General features: G+C 37.0%; 1 protein-coding gene across 4 annotated transcripts; it reads left to right on the top strand.

Moving 5' to 3' along the window:
- Positions 1–3,051: 3,051 nt before the first annotated feature.
- On the top strand, positions 3,052–22,355 carry LOC104586335 (TSL-kinase interacting protein 1). Of its 4 annotated transcripts, XM_010243524.3 has the most exons (15): positions 3,054–3,315; positions 3,842–3,863; positions 4,619–4,832; positions 4,955–5,037; positions 5,122–5,169; positions 7,905–8,014; positions 11,522–11,606; positions 11,703–11,982; positions 19,203–19,370; positions 19,448–19,596; positions 19,716–19,954; positions 20,057–20,354; positions 20,690–21,109; positions 21,200–21,379; positions 21,487–22,355. In XM_010243524.3, the coding sequence occupies exons 3-15, from the start codon at positions 4,691–4,693 to the stop codon at positions 21,715–21,717; spliced, it is 2,433 nt and encodes an 810-aa protein (XP_010241826.1). In that variant the 5' UTR covers positions 3,054–3,315; positions 3,842–3,863; positions 4,619–4,690; the 3' UTR covers positions 21,718–22,355. The 4 variants fall into 4 exon arrangements, with proteins under 4 accessions (XP_088755129.1, XP_010241825.1, XP_010241826.1 ...); XM_088899003.1 differs by lacking the exon at positions 3,842–3,863 and having other exon boundaries at positions 3,052–3,315; positions 20,057–20,351; XM_010243523.3 differs by lacking the exon at positions 3,842–3,863 and having other exon boundaries at positions 3,053–3,315.
- The last annotated feature ends 3,711 nt before the right edge of the window (positions 22,356–26,066 follow it).

Here is a 26,066-nt window from a genome sequence, read left to right as displayed (position 1 = left end):
TACATGTCATATATTAATATATGTTATATATATACCATACATTGATTTGTTTAGATGCATGATAGTTGTATGGCCATCACCACATACTATCATTTATTTCATTTAAGATAATCACTTCATGTAATCCTAATTGGAAATTCTAAAACTTTGATAACATATTTTATGTTTTTTGAATATTTTATTCTTTATCTCCTATTGTTGTTTGCCACCCATAGCTATCCATAAAAGATCTATTATAAGACATCATAATAAATTATAGTCATTTCAAACACTTTTTTTTTCCTAAACTTTGTACTTAAAGAACCAATAAAAACATCAACAAACAAATACTAATAAAACAAAGGATTACTATGTGTAATGAAAGTTAAGTTAAGATCTAAGATTAAGAAGTTCTGAGATTTGAAGGGATGGGAAGAAGGTTGGGTTGGGTCCAACTTAAAGTTGACTTTGGGTTGGGTTAGGGTTGAAGGAATTAAGTTAGGATTAGGGTTAGGGTTGGGTAGGTTGGGGGTTTTGAACTTAGGGTTAGGCTAGGGTTGGCCTCAACCTGGCCTAACCCAGTTCGACTTGCAACCCTAATCAATCCACTTGGTGTCGGATTGGTTGTAAGGCATCCCTCATATTGAGGAAGCATGGGTTCGGAATGGAAAGATCCCCATCTTATGTGCTAATGGGCCCCATTGAATGGGTATAGTGTATAGCACCTGGCCCCTATAGGGCCAAAGCTACATTATGAATAAAAAATATTAGATTGTTGGAATTTGACATGTATATATGTTTTTTTCTTTTGCATATCGTGCAATTCAAAGGGCCAGAGTTTTTTTTTTATATTTTTTTAGCTCGAGCATTTCACTTAGAAGGGGTTCTTATGTTTAAATGTAAAGAATCCCCTAATTCCTTGTATCTCACGTCTCAATAGGTTTAGGGATGCCAATGGGTTGGATTAAATGGTAAATCCAACTTAGGGTTGGGTTAAGGTTTTGATTTTTTGATCCATGTCAGCTTAAAGCTGATTTCTTTTTGTTAATTTTTGTTTTTCTTCCCTTTCTACTGGAAAATAGTGGTGCATTAAAACCTATAAAACAAAATCCAACTTAAAAATATGACTAAAGGGTTGTCAATCGAGTCGGGCCGATATCAGGCTGAACCTTATGGGGTTAGGTAGGGACATTTGAGTCTTTAGGTTAGGGTTGACGCAAACTTGCACGACTGCACCAAACTCACCCATTAACTTCCCTAAGTAGATTCAAAGGAAATAGATATCATGCAACAATACACATCAATATTTTTGTGATATTTTTAAACATTGATTATGCATGTGTTTTGTTCTGTGGACGTTTCATGATAGACGTTTATCAAAATGCCGCCATGTTTTTGAATATTTATGTGCATGCACCAACCGTTAGAGGAAGCTTCATTTTAATGCTTCCCCCAACGGTTGAGCGTTTATTCATTATTTCACTGATGTGGCACCTAATGGCGCCTATTTGTCAATAAATGGTTTATTAAGTACTTTTCTCGGTTTTCAAGACAAATCAAGTACGAACATTTATTTAATAAACGAAAACTATACCAAACACATACCATATCAATGAGCCCCATTTGCATCCTACATAACCCCACTAAAAGAGAAATATAGATTGGTATATGGCATCTTTGATTGTTCTTTATATTGAGTTTTAATTAACTTTTAATTTGACAAAATTGTCCTTTTCTATTTTTGATTCCTTTGTAAAGTTGGCAAATATGACTGAAAAAGGGAGGAAGTTTGATTTACCTTTTTTTTATCTTTTTCTTTTGGGAAATTTGATTTACTTGATATGATCACCTTTATACAAAAGGTAGGACCAATTAAATAATTATATGTGCCCTGATATTTTAAGGACGGAGCTGACTTTATTTTGGTTTTGCACTTCTTTGGTAAAGATACATTTTGTGGTGAATGAAAGTAAATTTATTTATTTTTGAAATCTTTGCAGTTAAAATGGGAGCACAGCTTGTATCAATAAAATGGTAACAAACATTATACACACACATACTTTGCATATGTACCCACAATTGGTCAATGTAAAATAAGTAGATTCTAGTATTGAAATTTGTGTTTATACCCATTACAACCAAACACAATACAAAATTTATCAATGTGAAATTGAAACAAAGTTTGCATTCATACTTTTTGATCAAATTTGCATTTACATTGGTACATATGCTTTTTGCACTCTTGACAAAGGCAAAATACCTCTCATTTATCCTCCAACTGCCATAATTGAGATCACAATTTGATGATGTAGATATAGATCAAAATAAACTTTACATTTTATTAAAAAATAGGTAAAAAATATAAAGTGAAATAAAACATAAAACATTTTTTTTAAATAAAAACGAGGCATCTAAAAGTGTTAAAACCCTTATCAATTATCATCCACAAGGGTCCCTAGGACAATCATTGATGAACGATGATGCATTAAACCCTTGTTTGGGAATATTAAGCATTTATTATCGGAATGAAGGTTCAAAGTATTAATACATCCTAATAAGTGAAGTGAAAGGGATATATCGATACTTCGATTCTTTAAACCTAATGCAAATATCTTTTTTATAGTTTTTCTTTTCAAAAAAATATATTAAGGCTGTCTGTTTTAATGTTTTAAACCATTAAGTTATGGAAAAAGCCTTTAAAAGGCATATCAACCACTTGGGTTTATGATAAAATACACCTAATATAAGGTGTATTATGTGGAAGTTTTGAACCTTGATTGGAATAAAAATTTATTTGAGATCACGTCCACACCTAAAAACACTTGTTGACATTTGGTAAAAAAGCCTTAATAAGTGCTTATTCATGGAAATAAGCCAATTTTGAATAAGAAGGTGCTTATTTTTAAGCACTTATTTTAAAATACATAACTATCTGTTTGAAAAAAAAAACATTTTTTCACAAAACATTGATAAGTGCTATTAATCACTTATTTTAACAATAATTCAATAAACACACAAACATGGACTAGTGGGGGGCTTCCTGTGGTGGAGATGAAGAATAATTTTGCTGTCCTCTAATCTGTGTACGTATCAAAATTAACTGACTGAAAACGCCCTTCCCTCTACTCCCTTCCCAAGTAAAAATCTGTGTACGTATCAAAATAAAAAAGAAAAAAAAAGAAAAAAGTAAAAATTTCTGTAGCTGCTTTCCGTGTCTCTGCAGACATCTGTCCGGTAATTGTCGCCGATACTTTATTTGTTCGTCGCCACCGCACGTTCACCTGAAGCTCAGGCCAGACGTCTTAGGGTTCGTATGATCCTTTGAAACGCATGCAGGTATTGAAAGTTTCAAAAATTAGCTTTTCTCTGCGTTTCTATTTCTCCAGTTTGATGTGGTTGAGACCTCATATCGAATGATAACAGTTGGAAACCCTAATATCTTTCAGTTATTATGCACTTGTAATCACATTTATGTAATGATCCGTAATAAGATGACATTTATTGCTTTAGTCTTCTCAGTTGATTTTATTTTCTCGTAAATTTAGGGTTTTTTAGCGGAATTCGGTGCTTTTAGTTTATTTCAGTAATTGAATTGGGGGATATCTGTTCAATAGTCTGGTGGAGTGTTAATTTGGTCGAACTAGTCTTCAGTTTCTGCAGAATTCAAGGAGATTAGGAATATCGAATGACTTCAATTCTGGATTTCCTTTGTTATTAGGTAGTTGATGTGAGTTTCGTATATCTTTCATGCCTTATATGTCATTATTGTCTTGATGCTTCATATAACCCTTGCATTTATTCTTTTCCTGAAATATTGTGCTTTTTTAATGCCTAACAACATATTGTGCATTGCTCTTTACAGGACGTCTGGTGCTTTGGTTATGGTAAGAGGAGTAAAAAAGTGGTATACTTGAATTAATGGTTTCGTGATGTATTGTGGATTGAATTCATGTTTTGCTTGGCTTGTTCTATGGGAAAAAGGACAACATGCTACTGATGGGTTTAAAACTTTAAATGATGCTTGCGTGACCTTGGTGCCTTGTGAAGAAGGTTTTTATGAGATTAAAGACAAACTCCATAATTGGAAGCATAGTCCATAGACTATTAGATTATATGAACGTATAGATTTGTGGGTCGTCAGTAATATCACAATCTGAATGCATTTTTGTATCAGCATACGGACTCTTAATGCTGTCTTTGTGGTTCATGAATTGCATCAAGTATGGGAAAACTCAATAATGTAGTTAATATTTGAAAATGCTGAGATGGAAGAAAAAGGAGCTGAGGGTTTTCCTAGAGAAGCATGAAACCTCTTAGAAGGGGTTATGGTGAAACCTTGATTGACTAGGGGCATATGCATGTGGTTGGTCAAGAACTGGGTTTTTCTATGTTTTTGTTCTTTGTTCTAAGTGAATCTATCTTAGTGGCTGAGATGATCATAATTAAGATGTAAAAGTGTGTATTACATTTGTATTTGTTAGATATTCCATAAACTCATGTAAGGGCATGTGATAGGCTAGCACGTTCAAAGTTTTTATATTAATTTGAGTGGATTCTTTTCTTTATTTGTTTTGGGTTCTAAATTTCCAGTTTCTCCTTTTGTATTAATTAGGCTTGGTTACTTTGGATTTATATGCAGAATTGACACCTGCAGAGAAGCATTGTTTGAAGACCTGCAATCTGAAAATTATGAAAATCAAGTGGTAATCTAATGTTTGCATTCAATATGCATACCAAGTCACAGGTGCCTTTGGAATGCGCAGCTCCACTTTCATCTGAGAACCTGTTAATTAAGGATGGAGATTCTGGCGTTGCTTTGATCTCACAGAGTGTTGTTGTTCCTCAGCAGCCTGGTATGATGCTTCTTCTTTGAAATTATATTTTTGACCTGAGACACTATTACAGAGGTTGAAACATCCTTTCCTTGGAAGAAACATATTGTGTACTTCATTAATAAGCTAATTTTCTGATGCAGTGAAAAAACAAACACGGCAATGGGCTGCCTGGACACGGCAGGAAGAGGAAAGCTTCTTCAATGCCTTACGGCAAGTTGGCAAGGCATGTCTGTCAACATGGATTTTAGTCATTAGATTCTTTAGTTTGAAGTTTCCTAACTATGGACATGTCATATTTTGATAACAGAATTTTGAGAAGATTACTTGTCGTGTCCAAAGCAAAAACAAGGATCAGGTGACCAATTTCTTCCAACGTGTTCCTTCATTAGATTGTAGTATAATGGAGAAATGTGGAAAGACTAGATCTATGATTCTTTAGTTTATCCTCCATTGCAAGTGCGCTTATTTTTGTGTTTATTTATATTTTCTATGATTCATCTCTTAATATATTTTTATTGAAATATACTTAACATAAGGAAGTTGAAAGCCTAAAGAGGGAACTACTTTTTACTTTTGGTAGTTTATGGATGCCTACTTGAAAGTTGTCAGAGCAAAAAAATGTTTCTAGTAGTTACTGAAAGTGTGGTTTTATTTATCTATTTATGTATTTATTTATTAATTTTTTTTTTGGGGGGGGACAGCCATGCTATTGCTCATGGTCTTGTAGTATTTGTTGCTTTAACTTTTGATACTTTATATTGTTGGAACAATAAAACTTAGAACCTCCCATTTACAACCAGTGATTTAAAAGGCACACCTAGGCACATAGGCGATGTGCATTTTAAGGTATGCGCCTCACCTAGGTCCTAGGTGCAGCATTTTCAAAAGACGCACCAGGGCCTGGTGCGCCTAAGCATGCGCCTCAGCCCAGACATGTGCCTTTTTAAATTGTTACACTTTTTTGTTTTCTTTTTCATTCTAATAAAATATCTTCATAAAAGGCACTTAAAATTATAAAATCGTTATTTTTTTTTGTGCGAGAATTAAGAATTTAAGACCCTAACATAGACTTGTTTGGGCTTGCCTCGAGGGGCGTGGTACAAAGGTGGCTCGTAGAATCAGGAAGACAATATGTTTTATATCACATTAGCTACTTGAAGTAATGCAATTGTGGAAAAAAAGAGATTGTGAGTTTTACATGCTTGAAAGTGTTTTATATGTTTAATTTTATTTTTAAAATTTTCATTTAAATGCGCTTTACATGTTATGTTTATGTATTTTAATTTTAGATAATAGGTTTTTTAAAACATTTATTTTAAAATTTAAGTTTATATTTTTTATTAATATTGTGTTTAATATTTTTGTTTTGATTTTTTTTTTGTACTTTTGTGCCTTGCTTCAAAAAGGTGCGCACCTTGCCTTGCGCCTTGTGCCTTGGGTGCAAATTTCCCCTTGCGCTTTTAAAACACTGTTTACAACAAAAGAAAAAGAAACTTCCCATTAGTTAGGAGGTTTGGGGATTCATTTTTCTTAGATTTGTTTTTTATCAGTAACTAAACCATTTTATTCATTTATCAAAAAAAAAAAAACACCAAACCATTTTATTAATTACATGAGAAATGTACAAGAATACACCAACCTGTTAGGGTGATGAAAAGTTTTTTTTATCTTTCATATTTAATTCCCATTTTTCTTAGATTTGTTTCTAGTCCCAACGTCACTATGTGAATTGTTCTACCAGAAAAATGCACAATGAATTGTGTGATAGGTCTTAGGAAAAGAGAATTTCAAGAAACCTAGACAAATCCTGAACACTAGAGACACAAAATATTAATTATATATATACATATACATGACAATATTAATTATATAATATATTCAAAATAAAAAAAGATCACCCTAATCAGACAACTGAGTGCAAAGTACAGAAGAGAAAAGGCTATTTGGCAAAATGATCCCTGGAGTCGTGTGGTGGTTTTTATGGCAGGACACAAACTCTAGAATTTTTCAGAACAAAAGCAGTCAAGAGGAGGATGTATGGCAAAAAATTGTGGGCAAATTGCTTTCTTGGTTGTCAGCTCAGTTCAACTTACACAGTTCAGAGTTTAGTTCCTTTTTTGATTTTGTAAATCTTTTTGTAAATGCTGATGGGATAGTGGCTTAGTTTTTCTATGGCTCTCCTTGTTACGGCCTTTAGTTGCACAGGGTTTTCTTTAATGAAATTCATACTTTACTTCTCCTCAAAGAGAAAAAAAAAGTTATGGCCTCTGGAAGTTTGCATTTGCTTTTAAAAAATCACAAAACTGGCCATTTTTTGAAACCGGGTCAATGGTTTTGGCCGGTTTTTAATACATTCTGTTTTTGGGGTATGGCTGAACCAGACGGGTCAAGGTTCAGTAGGTCTGACTGGCCAGTCTGATCCGGTTTTCTAAACATTGATATCATATATATGTGAGGTTGTTTCTGTCCAGATAATTTTTCTTTTCTTGAAATAGTATATATGATTATTATAGCAATTTGCAAAACAGAGGGAAGAATAATTGTATAAAGATGCAAAAACTATGAACAAGTAGCCAATCCCTTATTAAGCAGGAATGGAGTTGCCACCGTACAAAAAGATCATCCCCACAAGCTTGGCTGAACCATCTGCCATTGAGTTCTATTCCCTTGGAGTCCAACTTTTTTGCATTAATTTTCTTGTTTAATGTAAGAGAGGTGCTAGCCCCCACTCCAGGGTCCTTCCAGATGATCTTGACTACAGAAAATCATCCATCCTAATTTGGGAAACAAAAGCTCTTTTTAATTTTTCTATTTTTGTAAGTCAAAAGTAAATGAGTTGCAAGTAAAAATAAACGGTGTTTTACATGACATCCGGACAATGACAACGTATGATGTTTCATTGACCTTTATTCATCTACTCAAATAACTAATTTGTTGTTATTTACCCAGAAAGAAAGGGGGAAAAAGACAAAGCTAGAATGCTGGGAATTATATGCATCTATTTGATAAAAATCCAGCAAATGATTGTTTTGATTCTTCTAACCCCTTGTTCAAGTATTGATGTCTCTTTCTTGTTCTTTTGTTATGCAGGTCAGACATTATTATTATCGTCTTGTAAGACGGATGAACAAGCTGCTGGGTCCAGGAATTAGTCTAGATGCAAAGAACTCCAAAGATACTAATGCTGCCATGCTTCGATGGTATTCAAAATGACTAATTAATTTCTTCTTATTTCTTTTAGCTTGTTGAGAATATGCCTAAAACCAGTGATTTCTTTGCCTTCTCTTTCCATCTCTAAATATTTCATTTTCATGGCATTATTGTCTGTGTAGTTTATTATTTCAATGTGTAACTCATAAAATTTGAGTTGCTCATCATGTTCTTGAAATATGTTAGTTGTGGTTCCCCTTCTTTCATACTGTTGGTTTAAGTTAGTGGAGCCCATACCTGTGCTTGGAGAGTTGATACCACTAATCTCAAAGTGGAGCTTAACTGCTACCACCTCAAGTTTGTGATGAATTGTGTTTTTTTTTTGGATAAGCAACACGGAGAATATTCATTAAAATCAAGCTGCACATAAAAGGTACAACCAAAGAAGCGTACAAAGCTGGGCCTCCCAAGAGGCCATCCACATCTGACAACAGAAAAAAAAAATACGACAAAGCAGAAACAGCACTGATTACAAATTACACATTAGTATCCGGTCCTAGGCATCCCCAGTCTAAACAAGATTTCCCAACCCCAGCCTTAGCTAGAGAATCGGCCAATATATTGGCATTCCTAGGCACCCACTTGAATGAGGCATTCAAGTCAGCACCTAGAGCTTGAACCATTCTGACTAAAGGTCTGAACTTCCAAGGAGTTTGGTCTTGCTTTGTCATCCAACCTATAACCATTTGCCAGCCACCTTCAACTTCCACATTCCTTAGTTCCTGCCTAGCCAACAACTTCAAGCCCTGAACCAAGGCCAAAAGTTCAGCTCTAGAGGAATTTCCCTGTCCCACCGGGCTTGAGAAACTTAGAATGGTACTGCCCTCATGATCTCTAACAACTCCTCCCACCCCCGAGGGCCCTGGGTTTCCAAGGCTGCAACTGTCAAAATTGAGTTTGAGCACCTCTGGATTAGGAGGGGACCAAACAACATTCCTTTGTTGCCGAGTATGCTGCAACTCTGTCACCACCTGCCACTCCCTAAGCAGATCATTGATAGAAACCCTTAAAACTGTTATGAAGTGGTTTTACACTTTCCAGATTTTTATTTTTTATTGGTAACACAGTGAAGGTATTGTTTTAATTGGTTAAGTAAGCAAAATAATGTTACCAAGGGAATGGACTCCACTGGTTTTGGTTTAATTCCCTACACAAGGGTACCGTTGAGATAATAATTATGTATACCATAATAGCTTCTTGATAATCTTTTTTCTTGATAGATCATCTGCTATAGAATTTGTTGATCTAATAAAGCAAGAGAACAAGGGGTGCACCTTGAATTTTAAATACCTAGCCTCTCTTATGCTGGTATAAAAAATTTCCATGGACCATTGATGTGGTTTTGGCCCCTCATCCACATCACCAACCGGGGATCTCCCAACATCTTCTTATAGCCCATGGATACTGATAATCTGAGACCCTGTATAAAGGACAATGACTCAGATCATGCTTTTGCTGAATCACTTAAATCAGCATTTTCGCAATGTGCTTGAATAATCATTTCAAAACCACCTCTGATTAGACAGTTGCTCAAGGAAAATCCATCAAATGTAATTTAATGGATGTATGCATTTGGTTCCTTTTGGAGATTGAATAAACATTTCGCAATTTGAAGTGCCACACAACACATGTATGCATTTGGTTCCTTTTGGAGATTGAGAACTTAGTGTCAACTGTCAACTGTCAACATTGAATAACTACACAATATTTAATCAGTTTAAACTGGGAATGATGGCATGTTGGTTACTATATGTTGGTGTGAAAATTTTAATAAATTCTCATGCAACATAATTCATTCAATCAAGTGATTGAGTTTTTATTATTTTGGGTAAGGCCCATTCAGGGAATCATACGGATTGTTCCCCTTAATTACATCTCCACAAGAAAGTAGAGAACACCTTTTGATTCCGACTTGGAGAAATGAACGCATAGAACAAAAGAAAAGAACAATAGGGTACTTAAAAAGAACTTTTCATTTGCTTTTCTTTTACATCAAATGTACAAGAATGAGAAGAAAGAAAAAGAAAATACAATAAGCAATACATTTCTCTTTTCTTTTTAATACAAAGAAAATTTACTTCTCACTCTTTTCTTCACAATAAGCTGTAGTCAATCAGATTAAATTCTGATTGTAGACAACCTTAATTCTTGGAATTTTGCATACAAAAACGGAACCGTAGTCAATCAAACTGAATATTTGATTGTAGACGATTTTCATCCCTTTGTTCTTCATTTTCATTTGAAGGGAACTATAATCAGCCTTCGAGAATTAGACTGTAGATGGTTTAATCCCTAACTTTGTATTGAAAGAGGGACCATAATCAACCAAGTAGAGGCACCTAGTTGTAGGTGGTTTATTCCCCTCTGCTCTTCATTTTCATTTGAAGGGAACCATAATCAGTCTTCGAGAATTAGACTGTAGATGGTTTAATCCCTAACTTTGTCTTGAAAGAGGGACCATAATCAACCAAGTAGAGGCACCTGGTTGTAGATGGTTTATTTCCCTCTATTTCCTTTCTCAAAAGTGAAAATAAAAGAGAGAGGAAGAAGGATACATAGCAGAAGACATATATAGGAAGTATTCACAAAGAGGGCTTTCTTTTTTCTACCTGTATTAGTGAGACTTTTCCTTCCCTTGAGCACTTCTCTTTTCTTCTCTCATCATCTTTGCTTTTCTTAAGAATCTCTTGTGAAAATTTTCTCCAAAGAGTCTCTCTGTTCTTCTAGATTCTCCTTAAGGAGCTTAAATAGCGAATGGGGTAGTTATGTAACTACCTCCTCCTAGGTGAAGGACACCTGTCCCTCCCACTTAAAGAGAGGGAACTCCCCACTTAAAGAGAGGGAATTCCTGTACGGGATACTTTTCTTATAGTTTTAATGATTTGGCTAGCAGACTAGCCAACCCACATTCTAATTTATTTAAATATTATTTGGATTAAAAAAAATGCCTTCAACACTATGTGATTGGAATTTATATACAGGTGCCAAATAACAAAATGTTTTGAAAGATATTTAATTTGTACATCAATAATTCTACCTAGTTGACAAGTCTCCCCAAATGCCATCCATTGGAAGAAACCTAGAATTAACCACCTTGGTCTATTTATTGATTGATTAGACAAGGTCTAGGATTTGTCCCAAGCATCAGTATGGTATGGATCTCTGGTTTGCTTTGCAAGGAAAATGTATGATGCATAATTTAGCCAATCAATTATTGAGGTGTAAATTTTTGTATTTAAGGTTAAAACTCCTTTAGCTTTAGTATTATTTATTGGTGGCTATTGTACTCTATAACCATCAAATTTCTTGTTGCTTTAATCAACGAAACTTGATGTTTGTGTTTTGTTTTCCTAACTTTTCTTTATATATTTTATCTTTAATAATAAAAATGTTACTTAATTCTATGTTTTGGTACCTCAAACAATTCTTTTAGTTCTGGAGTAATTTCAACTGATATGGACATGCATACATATTTTTCAAAACCGTATTGCTTGTAGGTGGTCATTGCTGGAAAAGTATAGCTGCAAATCTTCTAAGCTCCACTTGAAGCCTCGAAGGCTTAAGATATTTGTAGAAGCTTTGGTTAGTTCTGAGTCTCATTGTTACTTAGCTTATTTCTTTATTTGGAGTTACATACATTTGGAATTTACTGGATCTCAATTTTGTCCTACTGTGAAGGAGCACCAACTATTGAAGGATCGCAAAAAAAATATCAGGAAGCAACCTTCTCAAGGGGACAATTGTCTATCTACATCTCCAACCACTGTTTTGCTTCACAGTAAAACACCAGGAAATGATACTAACTTGGTTAAGCTTGTTACTGTTGATAACCAAAGCATCCAAAAAGTAGGATCTGGAAAAGGATCTTCCTTGAAGCGCAATGTAAATACAGGCATAAACCGTAGCAACAACAAAGGTCACTCATCAACTTCTAAAACAAGACAACGCAGGAAAACAGGTGATTATCATATTCATGTTACATGTACCTTATGTAAAATCATTATGGTTTTATATAATCTTTTACACATTTAAGTAAAATAATGATAATTATTTAAGGATTTCTTGTCTAGATAATTAACATTGAACTTAAAGCTGCTACATATGTAACAGAGCCAAATACATCTTAATTCTGTGAAGAAAATGGATCAAGTAATAAGCAATGGAACAAAATTGTAAAACCAGAGAATATCATGAATCTTATTTATTGACCGATACACACATATGTATATAAGCAAATATATGTTGATTTTATGACTGGTAATTAATTGACAGAATCAATTGCAAACTAACCAAAAGAGTTATTCTCTTTAGTTTAGACTTAGCATTGTTGACGTTCGGCCTGCCCTAGAAGTTTGTTTTGTTTGTTAGCTGAAAAGTAAAGTAAACAGTAAGAAGGAAGAGAGGAAAGAAGAAGGAAGAAAGAGGAAGAAGAAGAGAAAAGGTCTGGTTCGAATTAGGAAAAAGTCAACCCTAGTTTCGGCCAGACCTGTTATTATATTATTAATATAATTTGAAAAGACATAAGTGCCCTTATTTAAGTAAGAGGCACTCGAAATAACATAATAGTACACATTAGCATTCTCAACAGGTACAAAGACTGAAATACCCCTTCACTAACACTTCCCCTCAAGCTGGTGAATATATATCATATAATCCCAGCTTGTTACATATGTAGTCCACTCTCCCCCAACTCAAACCTTTTGTAAACAAGTCTGCCCACTGATTTCCCGTATTAACATATGCAGTCTCTATCACTCCATTCAACACCTTCTCTCTCACAAAATGATAGTCAACTTCGATGTGCTTGGTTCTTTCATTAAACACCGGATTGGAAGAGATATGAACCGCTGCCTGATTGTCACAATAGAGCTTCATTGGAGTACTGATGTCATATCCTATCTCCTGTAGAAGGTTTTTTAGCCACACTAATTCACAAGTAGTATGTGCCATGGCCCTATATTCTGCTTCTGCACTGCTTCTTGCCACAACTGTTTGCTTCTTACTTTTCCATGTTACCAGGTTACCCCCCAGAAAGGTGCAATAGCCTGTGGTAGACCGTTTATTAGACATAGAACCTGCCCAATCAGCATCGATGTATCCTTCTACTTCCAGTTTTCCGCCACTTTTGTACAGCAAACCACGACCAGGAGCTCCTTTCAAGTACCTCACAATCCTTAGCACTGCATTCCAATGTGGGTCCAAAGGTTTCTGCATGAACTGACTCACCACACTAACCGCAAATGAAATATCTGGCCAAGTAATGGTTAGGTAGTTTAGTTTGCCTACAAGTCGTCGGTATCTGCCAGGGTCTTCAAATACTTCACCTATATCACTGCTCAGCCTCGTATTTGTTTCCATAGGTGTCTCAGTCGGTTTAGTACCCAACAAACCTGTTTCTTCTAGTAAATCAAGCACATATTTCCTCTGATACAAATTAATGCCATGCTTAGATCTTGCTACCTCTATGCCCAAAAAGTATTTCAATTTGTCAAGGTCCTTTGTCTGAAAGTGTTCCTGTAGGAATGCCTTCAATCTGTCAATGCCCATTTTATCATTCCCAGTCACAACGATATCATCTACATACACCACCAGTAGTATTTTGCTTGCCAGAGAGTCATGACTGAAGACAGAGTGATCAACTTGGCACTATTTCATACCAAGCTTCTTGACCACCTCACTGAACCTATCAAATCATGCTCGAGGGGACTGTTTAAGTCTATATATAGCCTTCTTAAGTCTGCATACCTTACCATCCTCCCCCTGAGCAACAAACCCTGGTGGTTGCTCCATGTAGACCTCCTCGAGCAAATCACCATGCAAAAAGGCATTTTCGATATCTAGCTGATACAGAGGCCAATCATACATAGCTGCAAGGGAGATAACAACACGAACTGACCCTATCTTAGCAACCAGGGAGAATGTCTCTGTGTAGTCAATGCCATAGGTTTGGGAGTACCCTTTTGGAATCAGCCGTGCCTTCAGGCGCTCAACACGACCATCTGGCAAGTACTTAACGGTATACACCCACTTACAACCAACAACCTGCTTCCCAGGAGGAAGAGCGGTGAGGTCCCAAGTGTGATTATGGTGGAGGGCAGAGAGCTCTTCTTCCATAGCACGACACCACTCTGGAGAGGTAAGGGCTTCCTGGACATCTTTAGGAACAACCACGGAGGATAACAAAGAGATGAACTGGCGATGGGAGGCGGAGAGGTGAATAAGGGAAACAAAATTGGAAATAGGGTGAAGGGTGCAGGTGCGTTTACCTTTCCGTAAGGCAATAGGAAGATCAAAGTGATGAAGCCGGATCTGGAGCTGGATCTGTCGACGGTGATGAAGCTGGAGGAGTCGCAACTGGTACACGTGGGCGATGTGTATACACGTGACGGATAGGTGGCCGGTCAATGGACAGTGGCACCGGAGGAAAGGACGTAGGCACGACTAGAATCAAAGGAGGAGGATCAGCCACAGGAAGGGGACGAGGAGGAGGTGATGTGGAGGAAGCAGCATCACCGGACCCCATGAAGAACTAAGTAGACTCGAAGAAAGTAACATCAGCACATACCAAGGAACGATGAGAACTGGGATGGTAACACTTGTACCCTTTCTGAGTTGGGAATAGCCAAGGAAGATACACTTAAGGGATCGTGCATCTAACTTGTCAGTCCCGGGACCCAGATTATGGACGAAGCAGACACACCCAAATACCCGAGGAGGAAGCGGAAACAGAGACATGTTGGGGAACAAGACACTAAAAGGAGAACGACCATCAAGAATAGACGTGGGCATCCAATTAATTAAGAAACAAGAGGTGAGCATTGCATCACTCCAAAAGGGTTTGGGAACATTCATGTGGTGCATGAGTGAGCGTGCCGTTTCTACAAGATGTGGGTTCTTTCTCTCAGCAACCCCATTTTGTTGTGGGGTGTAGGTACATGAAGTTTGGTGTATAATGCCATGTTGGTCCAAGTATTCTTGAAAAGATGAAGACAAGTATTCACGGCCATTATCAGAACGAAAAATTTTGATGTGAACGCCAAATTGATTGCGGATCTCAGCATAAAATTGCTGGAAGATGGCAAATAATTTACTTCTTTCTTTCATTAAATAGAGCCATGTCATTCTTGAAAAGTCATCAACAAAAACAACAAAATATCTGTATCCATCATATGACATCACCTTATAAGGACCCCAAACATCTGAATGAATTAAAGAAAAAGGACTCGGCACACGGTTATCAACCTTAGAACTAAAGGGAACACGATGGTGTTTCCCAAATTGACACGACTCACAATCTAGAACAGAAAATTGACTCAATAAAGGGACCAAGGACTTCAGCACTTTCAGCGAAGGATGACCAAATCTACAATGCCATTGGAGAGGAGAAATAGATGACTGAAGGGCCGTTGACGTTCCTCCACCACCATCAAGATAATACAGTCCATCGGCTTCATGCCCTCCACCAATCTTCATCCTCGTCTTGAGATCCTGAAAAACACACATAGAGGGGTAAAATGTAATGGAGCAATTAAGGGTCTTGGTCAGCTTACTAACAAACATAAGATTAAATGGAAGCTTAGGTACATTTAAAATAGAGGATAGGGATACAGGGTCTAGGTCAACATTACCAACACCACGAATAGATGATGTGGAGCCATTAGCAAGGGTAACAGATTGTGATGTTGAGCAACGAGTGAGAGATGAAAACACACCTGGAGTTCCCGTCATGTGATCGGAGGCTCTAGAGTCAATAATCCAGGGGTTGGGTGTGGATGCCAAACAAGCCATACCTGAGTGTGCAAAGGTAGCTGTGTTCTGCTGCGACGTGGATTGAACAAACCTTTCATACTCATCACGAGGAACACTCATCATCTCCTTGCCTGGACCATCGGAAGAGGTAGAAGGCATCTAGTCAGCTGACCGGTTCTCCTGTCTAAAGCTGGAACTGGTGTCACTAGTCATGGCATGGTTGGCCCACGTCGAGGGTGGACCATGTAAATCATAGCAGTAGTTAATAGTATGTCCATCCAAACCACAATGAGTACACCTCCGTGGACCCGGACCACGTCCTCTACCACGAGCTCCCCCTAAATCTCTGCCTCCAGTACGACCACCACCACGGATATGTGTAGATCCACCACTACCACTCCGGCCATACACTGGACCACTACTGCCACCACGGCTAGGCTGGGCTCCTCGAGCCCCACTTCTGCCATCTCGACCTCTCGACACTGCAAATGCTGATTTATTTGAGATATTAGAGTTTTCCATAGATCTAATGGAAGTCCTCCGAAGACGAGCAAACACCTCCTCTAAAGATGGAAGGGCAGATCCTCCTAGTATCTGGGCTCGTACTGGTTCATACTCAGAATTCAGCCCCACCAGAAACCGAGTCACATCAAGCTGCTCTCTCTGTTGCTGTTGAACCTTGACATCAGAGGTGAGAGGATGATAGACATTTAACTCATTACGGATATTTCTCATATTGGCATAGTACTCCTCAAGGCTCTGATTTCCCTGTTGCAGATTGAAGTATTCCTGATACAGTTGATATACCCTAGTTGTATTATCCTGACCAGAATACAATTTCTTAGCATGATCCCACACCTCTTTGGCTATGTCAAGAAACATGAAGTTCACACTGATTATGGGTTCCATACTTTTCCACAACCATGTGATGATCTGTGCATCTTCCTGTTCCCAGTCTTCGTACTCCTGAGAATTAGTGGGGGGTTTCTCCTCTCTTATGTGCTTGACCTTTTTCTTCGCCTTCAGAAAAACCTCTACAAACTTGGCCCAAGGGACATAATTCTCTCCATTCAATTTAATGGAGGTCATTTGGACATTCAGGTAGTCAATAGATATCATCACACTAGGTTTACTATCACTGTTATCTGCCATTGCCGAATTCCCTTATCACTGAATCCTGAGCACTACACACTGCACACTACACACAGACACTGCACACAGACACTTCACCGAAATCTGCACACTGATTTCAGCAATAATAAAGGCTGAAAGCCGTACTTGTAACACCACAAACCCTACTCTACAGCTACTGGAAGTTTCACCATTAAGTAAACACTACTTCCCTTCGAATCACACACAAACCAGCATAAACCCTAGCATACTGCAATCTGAAAACCCATCATACGATCTGTACCACACCTCTCATGTGTTCCATAACAGAAATTATACATAAAAAAAATCCTTACCTCATCGCCTGAAGGCCAACCACACGAAGGAATGAAACACCACTGCACCACACACACCAGCCCTACATTAATTAGGGGAGGGCTTAGAAACCACAGCAACCAATCACCAACGACACCACTGGAGGCATAGAAACTTCCAAGGGAAGAGGGCGATCACTCATTTTCAGCCCTTTTCCCAGTCTCCAACCAACAGCTGAGAAATCCAAGAGAAACCCTAGTTTGAATGTGCAGAAAACATAATTCTAGCAAGTCTGATTTGTTTAATGTGGCTCTGATACCATGTTGACGTTCGGCCTGCCCTAGAAGTCTGTTTTGTTTGTTAGCTGAAAAGTAAAGTAAACAGCAAGAAGGAAGAGAGGAAAGAAGAAGGAAGAAAGAGGAAGAAGAAGAGAAAAGGTCTGGTTCGAATTAGGAAAAAGTCAACCCTAGTTTCGGCCAGACCTGTTATTATATTATTAATATAATTGGAAAAGACATAAGTGTTCTTATTTAAGTAAGAGGCACTCGAACTAACATAATAGTACACATCAGCATTCTCAACAGGTACAAAGACCGAAATACCCCTTCACTAACAAGCATCAATAAATTTTGATTAAATTGAAAAAAAGAATGCTAAACTAAACTAAAAGAAAGTTCTCATTTCAACGATTTTTCTCCAAATATTCCAAAAAAAAACTGACATTGAAGGTATAGGATATAACCCTGAAATGTTGCCAATATCTGGATTCTGGAATTTTTTGAATTTCATATGAATGTTTTCTCACTGAGAAATAGGACAATATCCGGGATATATTTCAAATACACTTGTATATGCAGTTTCACTGGCACTTCTACGAGCTACAAGAAATATCAAATCTGCAAACAAATTTCTAATTGACCATAAGCAAGTAATTTCATGATATGCTAGGTGTTCATGCATTAGATATAGTTTCTAGGCTGCATTGTTTGTTGATGATATTGGCATGGTTAATGACTCTTAACAATTATGGCTGGAAATCCAATATCTTTCTGCATGCATATTAACATGTATATAGATGTATTTTGATATCTGCATTTTGTCCTCTTTTTACTGTACTTTTCATCTCCCTTTGGAGAACTGAGGTTCGAGCTAGAAGGTTTTCATTTGAGAGCACTTTATTCAGGTCCTACCATTTCAAGTTGACCTTAAAGTGAATAAACTCTGCCTTCTTCTGAAGGCACATATACTTGGTGCTTGCATTGCTTCTATGAAATAAATACATTATTTCAAAGGGAAAATTCCCGATCAGTACCCTGTACTTTGGTTTGAGTGACAATTTGGTCCCCGAACTTTAAAATGTGACAATCCAGTACCTGAACTTTCAAAACGTGACAATCCAGTACTTGCCGTTAACCAGTCCATTAATCAGCCGTTAAGTGACATTTAAAAAGTCAAAAATGCCCTTTAAATGCCATCTAATTCTCTTTATCAACCATCCAAATGTTGACAAGAAACTGAACAGTCCCAAATCCTAGCCTCTTCTATTCAAAAAAGTTGGTGACTATTTAAAAGAATCTAGAATTTGGGACTATTCATTTTATTGTCAATGTTTGGATGGTTGATAAAGAGAATTAGATAGCATTCTTAGGGCATTTTTGACTTTTCAAATGTCACTTAACGGCTGATTAACGGACTGGTTAGCGACAGGTACTGGATTGTCACACTTTGTAAGTTTGGGTACTGGATTGTCACATTTTGAAAGTTTAGGTACTGAATTATCGCATTTTAAAGTTCGGGGACCAAATTGTCACTCGAGCCAAAGTACAGGGTACTGATCAGGAATTTTCCCTATTTTGAACTACTGTTTGCAAATGAAAATGTTTCTGTTTTAAACTATTAATAATATCTTAATGTCTCTCTCCTGTATTTTTGTGTTCCCTAAGTGTAAGAAGTTACCAACTTTGAATTTGACCTAATATCTTTGTTGTTGCTGGATATTTACAGGTGCCTCTCCAGCTGCATACAAAAGATGGGAAAAAGCAGCTATGGCTGGGGTTTCCTTGGTCGCAGATGCTGCTGAGCATTTGGAGCGAGAAACTGCCAACCAAAAGGATTCTCAGGCACAAAGATTTTTGAACGAGTCATTTTCTGGGCCAGTGGTTCTTTCCAATGGTAAGTTCTTGAAAGGAAATACTAAAATGGAAAATCTATTTATCACTAACTGATTCAGTTCCCTCCATGTCTTTCAGCACAAACGGATGCTGCTCCTCTTGTCCCCACATTGCCTGTGTTAACTTCTTCAGCACCTCAAGTTATAGATGGCAATGCACAACAATCTCTGAAGCTAAAGCTCCAATTGTTTCCAATTGATGAAGTTACTCGAAAGGCCTTGGAAAAGGTGAACATGCAAACATGAAAAACTATAAGCATATTTTATCTGCTAAAGAATCCATAACAGTTGTCAATGTGCAAGAACTTCTACTGCAATAATGGGCTAACTCTTCCTCTCTACTAAAGGATGAACATAATCCTTACTTGGAGCTCACTCTAAGTGGCCGGAAGAAGATATCTTCAGTTCTGGAACATCTCAACCGTAAGTGGGGCAATTCAAGTATAGCATCAGGGGATCTGATTCTTTTCCCATACAGTGTACAGAGGGAGAATCTAGTTGGTTATCCAAGATGGAAGCAGGACACTGTTGCCAGTGCAGCAGATGTATATGCAATTATAGGCAGCCCTCCAATTTTTCGATTGAGGTTTCTTCTTAACTCTCAAATTATGAGGCATATATAACCTGCAGCTGCCAATAAGTTAACAAATCAGCTACTAACTTAACAATTTTTTTTTTTTTTTTCTAGATATGGTTGGTTCTCTGATACAGAACTTGACCGAACTTTTCAAGCATCAACAACATCTAACCATGTTAGGGAAGAACCTGCACTATCTACCAGTCACCTCGTAGAGTGCTTTAAGGATCGGGTAACCTCGATGACAGCAGAGACCTCTATTCTACCCTCATATACTGACTGTTCCAAGGGCATGACTGGAAATACTGCAATAGATCCTGATGGCAACCTCCCGGTGTCCTCAGTCAATTCATCCTGGTTCAGAAAGGAAATTGGAGATGGAAGTACAAGGAGACAATGGGAAGAGGTGGTAAGTTTTTCCTTCTTCCATGCCTATGATTTATGTCATTCAAACAGAAGAATGGTGGCAATTATACTGCTGGGGTATCACTGGGTGATCCAATTCTCTTCCATTCGTACAGATTTGGTGATCTAATGATAAACATATGTTGTTTCAGAGTATGTCAGCATTGATAATTTAGTCTAGTTGAAAATGTGACAATTTAGTTGAAAAAATACAGAAAAACTGAAAAAGCTTTTACACTTTTAATACAAATGGAATGACAAGTTATGACATTATTCATTGAATATTTCTATCTGATACATTAGGATTGGTTTTACACTTTTAATTTGCGTCATCTCTAGGACAATTTGCGGATGAGCAACAGTACACAATTGTCAGCAGGAGAGTGGGCTGATAGCCTAACCAACATAAGCATAGGAGATCTACTCTCAGAAGCATCTCGTGCTGCTGATAACAACTGCACTGACCAACCTATTTTGGGAAGTTTTCAGTATCTTCAGCAGATCCCATTCAGCTGTGATTCATTTGATGCAGCAATTGCTGCTCATATAGGTGGTCATAAAGAAAAAATGGGCTTTCAATCTACTCAGGTTTCCCATGCAACATCTCTCTGGGATGCTGAAGAGACATGTGATGCCTTTGCATTTCAAAAGATTCGTGCTTTCAATCAAGAGGTTCAGAGCCCATCCAAAATTGCTTCACTTGAGGCTTGCAGACAGATTGCCAACACCAGTTCTACGAGTTTCAGGGGCTTGACCGAGGTTTTACTTTCATATTCCCTTTCAAGTTTCTCTTATTGCTTGATTGAAGCAAGAACTGCTGACAAAGTGAAACTTGTATGGTTTCTGTAGGAGTTGCCTGAAGTACGGCCCAAGAGTTCTACTTGTGAAGGAGATCCTTTAGATAATTGCCAGTCTGATGTGGACAGCCCAGACAGCTCTGCAAAGGAACTCATTCCAGAGAATTCTGCAAAGGACCTCAGTCCAAAGAATTCTTCAGATGATCTCGACGAGCTTACAGATATATACTGGGTACTGGACTAATGCTCAAAAGTCTTGTAACGTTTCTTTTTTCTTTACAGTTGAATTTGAAGAGAGAATCTTATTTTATGGTCTTCTGTGACTATCACCCATTGCAGCCAGACTCTCTGGGACCATTAGACTTGGATATACCTTCACCTAAGTACCATAGACAAGATCTGTTTATTGGGGACAGTACTAGCTTCAGTGGATTGAACCGTTTGATAGCTAGCAGCCTAGATGTATTTCAGAACTGCTCATTCTTTGGCTTGGACAAAGAGTCATCGTCAACGGGTGAAGCTAGAACAAATTCCTCTCTGTCGGATTACAGGATTGGTGGTGAAGTTTGAAAAGTTGACCAATTTAACAGATCAAACCACAGAATTTGGAAGCCCAGTGCAACAGTGACAAGCATGGCAACTTAATTCTTCATAGGAGATTGATGGCTCCAGAAGATTAAAATTTTCCCTCTTAAATGCATGAGCTAATCAATGGGACCTGGGAGGAATAAGCAAGCTGAGAAATTAAGATTTTTCAATGAATGACTTGTCAAGAATCTGTCCATCCTGTATAAAAACAGGAATGAAAACTTCCTAGTCGGGTTTCTTTCTTGAATCTTCACTTGTATTGTTGTGTTCTTATGCATGGGAATCCATAGCAAAAAGACAAAAACTGTATATTTTATCAAAATTAAGTGTATGGGCCTATGGGGGAAGATAAATCCTGGGCTACATGACTGGTTTCTATTTGTTGGGTGGAAGACACAAATGGACATGCATCTTGTATAAACCAAATGGTGAACCTCCGGCCAGTGGTGGGAGCTGTCAGGTGACTGGTCAGTCTTACAGTGATGGTGTCCTATTTGTATGCAGCAGTTGGTGGTACATCATTTTCAATCTTACACGGATTAATTAAGAAGTTTGAAAGATGGGAAAAAACCTTGTAAACTAATTAGTAATCACAATTGCCTGTTTTCAAGTTCGATTTATTCCACTTTTGATCAGTGTCTAGTGATGCAGAGATTGGTTTCACAACCCAGTTAACTGGGTAATTTGGTCAGATGGTATTGTGTAGTTCTGCTTGCGTTAGGGTTGTCAATTCCTTGGGTTAGGTTCTTTGGGTACCAAAGACAGGTTCATGGAAAGCAAGGATTTTGAATTCCAAAGTTTAAGATAACGAAAAAGTAACATTTATTATTCCGCAATCTCAGGTGGCGACAACAAATACTCTGTAGGAGATTAGGAGGGTTACGTTTTGGGGAATCAGTTTCTTAGGCCAAGGTTCAAAATATGTGCGTATTTTGAGTTTGAACATTAAACCCTTCCTAAATCTTAATGTCTTTTTGGCCTTTTAAAAAAATGGGTATCTTTTGTGATATTTTAAACCTATTTATGGGCATGAAGAGTGCAATTTGGGCAGGTTCAGGTTGGATTTTTGTCAAAATTTGAATGGATTCAACCCAAAAACCCAAATCCAAGTGTAAAATGCTAAACAATCCCGTTCTAATATGAATGACAGATTTTCATGTTTTTTTTAGGGGGTCAATTTATATTGATAGAACCGATAAGCTTGATTTAGTCAGATTCGTAAATCAATTTTGAAAATGTGTTGGTTTCAAAAAAAATGTTATTGACTGATCATGTGGCCAGGTCTCTCACTTGTGGGCTAAATAAATTTTAATTCAAAACCAATATGTAATTAGAGTGGTGTGGATCCCACTAGGGGTGATCATTTCAGCCTGGCCCGGCCTGGCCCGGCTTGGCCCGGTCCTCATATATTTAAACTTACACATTTTGTGTATATATATACATGTTATTTTATATTAGTTTATATATTTTATATATAAATATTATAAGATGGCATATATAATTTATATTATATGTAATATTTTATAGTATATAATGTATAAAATAAGTTTATATGCATGTTATGTCATTTAATATAAAAATATTATAGATATGTAATGTTTTATACATGAAAGATATTGGTCCAAAATCAGGCCCGACCCGGCCCAAATCTGTGTAGACCTGGGCTAGGGCTTATGTTTCAGGCCTAAGCTATAAATCTTATCATAAGTGCAAAACCCGGCCTGGCCCATGATCACCCCTAGATCCCACTCTATTTCTAAAATCCTGTTATTTCCTAATTCAACCAAGGTTTGTAGGATTGTCTACAGCCTACCTGAAGCTCATACCACCATTCCATCACAGATAACTGTGCTGGATAAGAATTTTTTTCGAATGGTTTTCACTTGGACAACCTAATTGGACTTGGCACCAACAACAAGTCCAAATATTATCGAGTTAAATTAGAAAATTTACCTCGTATACTTTGATCACAAATCAAATCTAACTTAGCTTCCTAATTAAAATCTACACTTATATATCATAACAGGGAGATGATTACTTGGCTCTTCCTGTGATTTTTTATTTCTTTACCATATAATGCCAATACAGTCTGATCATCATATGAAATGTTTATTAAATGTAGTGTTTTCTTCCCTCTCTATTTTTTTTTGGAAAATTCCACTTTAGTATCTTGAACTTTAGGGGTAGTGTCAAGTTAGTATCCGAACTTTGAAACGTGTCATTGTAGTACCTAAACTTTCAAGAAGTGTTAAGTTGGCCCCTGCCGTTAACCGACCGTCAGTTATCTGTCAAAAATGTCAAAACTACCCTTCAAGAGAAGACACTGTTCATTGTCTTCTACCTTGAGACTGAACCGGTTGAGGTGTTTGAGATTCTAGATTAATGAAGTCATTGTCTTCTATCTTTAGATCTGAAACACATTTTTGTCTAGTTATTTTTTTGCTTTCAGTTATTATTTCCCTCTATCAGATTTCATGTTTTTTCTCTCTTTTTCTTTAAAGATAACTGCTTCAGTGTCAAAATAAAAGACAATGAACAATGTCTTTTTTTTGAAGGGTAGTTTTGACATTTTCAATAGATAACTGATGTTCGGTTAACGGCAGAGGCTAACTTGACACTTTCACATTTCAAAGTTCGAGTACTAACTTGACACTACCCCAAAAGTTTAGGTTACTAAAGTGAAATTTCCCTTTCTTTTTTTTTTCTCTCTTTTCATCTCTTCTTCTTATTCATCATCATCATCATCATCCAAACATTATCCCAACTATTGGTGGTTGGCTACATATATCTTGTTTCGCCATTTCATTCTGTCTAGGCATATAATCCTCCTCTTTTTTTGCCACATTCATTTTCCTAAACAACCCATTTACCCACTCGCATGGAAAATTGCTAATATGTGACGAGATGATATTATCCCTACAATAATGTAACTTTTTTGGATAAAACAGTCATTGTACAATTTTATCTGGGAAATAAAAGAACACTAATAACCTAGATAAGTGCATTTATCCAATTAAATGACTAATAAAGATGTAAATGAAGCCTTTCTATATTTCTATTTTTTCCCTACCATATGACCATTCAATGTATTTTCTACCACATGAACAATCTGCCTCTCACAATCCCAAGAAGCCTGCCTTTTTAAATTGGATTTTGCGTCTTTTTACTTTTGTACTCTTGTTACTCACCTTGTGTGCCATGCAGATGCAGTGGTCTCCTGGTAGCCTATAATAATAAAGCAAAGCCCTCAGACAAGAGGGCTTCTTCTTCAAACGCATGACTAGCTTCCGAGTCAGTAAAAAGGATAAATAAAATTTAATTTAGAATAAAAATAAAAATACATTCAGAGTGAATTTCCACTCCAACAAATCATATTGTTTCTCAATTCATGTTAATCTTTTAATAAGAAAAACCAAATCTAATTTTAATTTCCTAACTCAAACAGAGAACCAGAGAACCCAATCCAAATGCTTCAAGAGTTAACCAATAACACAAAGAAGAGTCATAATTCTCTAAGGCTGTATTTGGTTTAATTGATAGAAAATAAGAGAAAATCACAAAGTTCATGGAAAATTTTTAAGAATCCCTAAGGCTATGTTTGGTTTGAAGGAAAAGGTAGGGAAAGGAAAGAAAAGGCAGGAAAACCTATGCAGACCTTGTATGGGTTTCCCTATCTTTCCCTACCTTTTCTTTCAAACCAAACACAGATTAAGTATAATGGAAATCTACTGTAATTGGGTCCTTGCACCAACATTGCTCTCTTTTAGATATGATCCACTCCCCATTGCACTCTTTTCTATTGGTAAAAGCTGCTAAAAGCAATGGAGCATGGTGTTTGTCTTTAGTATAAAAGGCAGCATTTTCTAGCCATATTTTTTTTTATTCGTATAGATTGGTAGAACCACTATTATGTGTTTATAATTCTCAAAGGTTTTGCCACTCTCCAAGTAGAAATTTGCTCATTTGGATTAGGGGTTCAGGCTAAACTAAAAAAGGTCAAGGTGGATTGGGTTAACATTAGGGTTGAAAATATGAACCCAAGCTGTAGGATTGGATTAGGGTTAGGGCTGAGGCGTTGGGCAACTCAATCCAGAACCATCATGTCGTCATATTTACATATATTATATCAACAATTTTAAGCTCAAAAGGAAAAAAAAAACTTTTTTAATGCGAAAGCTAACCTTGATTGACTATTTGGTTTATTCAAAACCTAAGAAATAAAATATTTAGTAAAGTAAAAAGATGTGAAATGTTGGGTCAACCTTAATCCAACCTGATGTTCATGAGGGTTGGGGTTCAATAACTTGGGTTAGAGTTGACCTCAACCCATG

Source organism: Nelumbo nucifera, chromosome 2 (assembly GCF_055504915.1).
Source record: "Nelumbo nucifera cultivar China Antique chromosome 2, China Antique-T2T, whole genome shotgun sequence".
In the NCBI taxonomy this organism is placed as follows: domain Eukaryota; kingdom Viridiplantae; phylum Streptophyta; class Magnoliopsida; order Proteales; family Nelumbonaceae; genus Nelumbo; species Nelumbo nucifera.
The sequence above is the reverse complement of the archived record's forward strand: the minus strand, read 5'-3'. Positions and strand labels throughout refer to the sequence as shown.

Excerpts from the sequence above, each read along its gene's own strand:
- LOC104586335 (XM_010243523.3), top strand. The coding sequence starts at position 4,691 with ATGTTTGCATTCAATATGCATACCAAGTCACAGGTGCCTTTGGAATGC. Across the intron at positions 5,038-5,121 it reads CCTTACGGCAAGTTGGCAAG|AATTTTGAGAAGATTACTTG; the intron begins GCATGTCTGTCA and ends TTTTGATAACAG. Across the intron at positions 21,110-21,199 it reads GTTTCAGGGGCTTGACCGAG|GAGTTGCCTGAAGTACGGCC; the intron begins GTTTTACTTTCA and ends TGGTTTCTGTAG.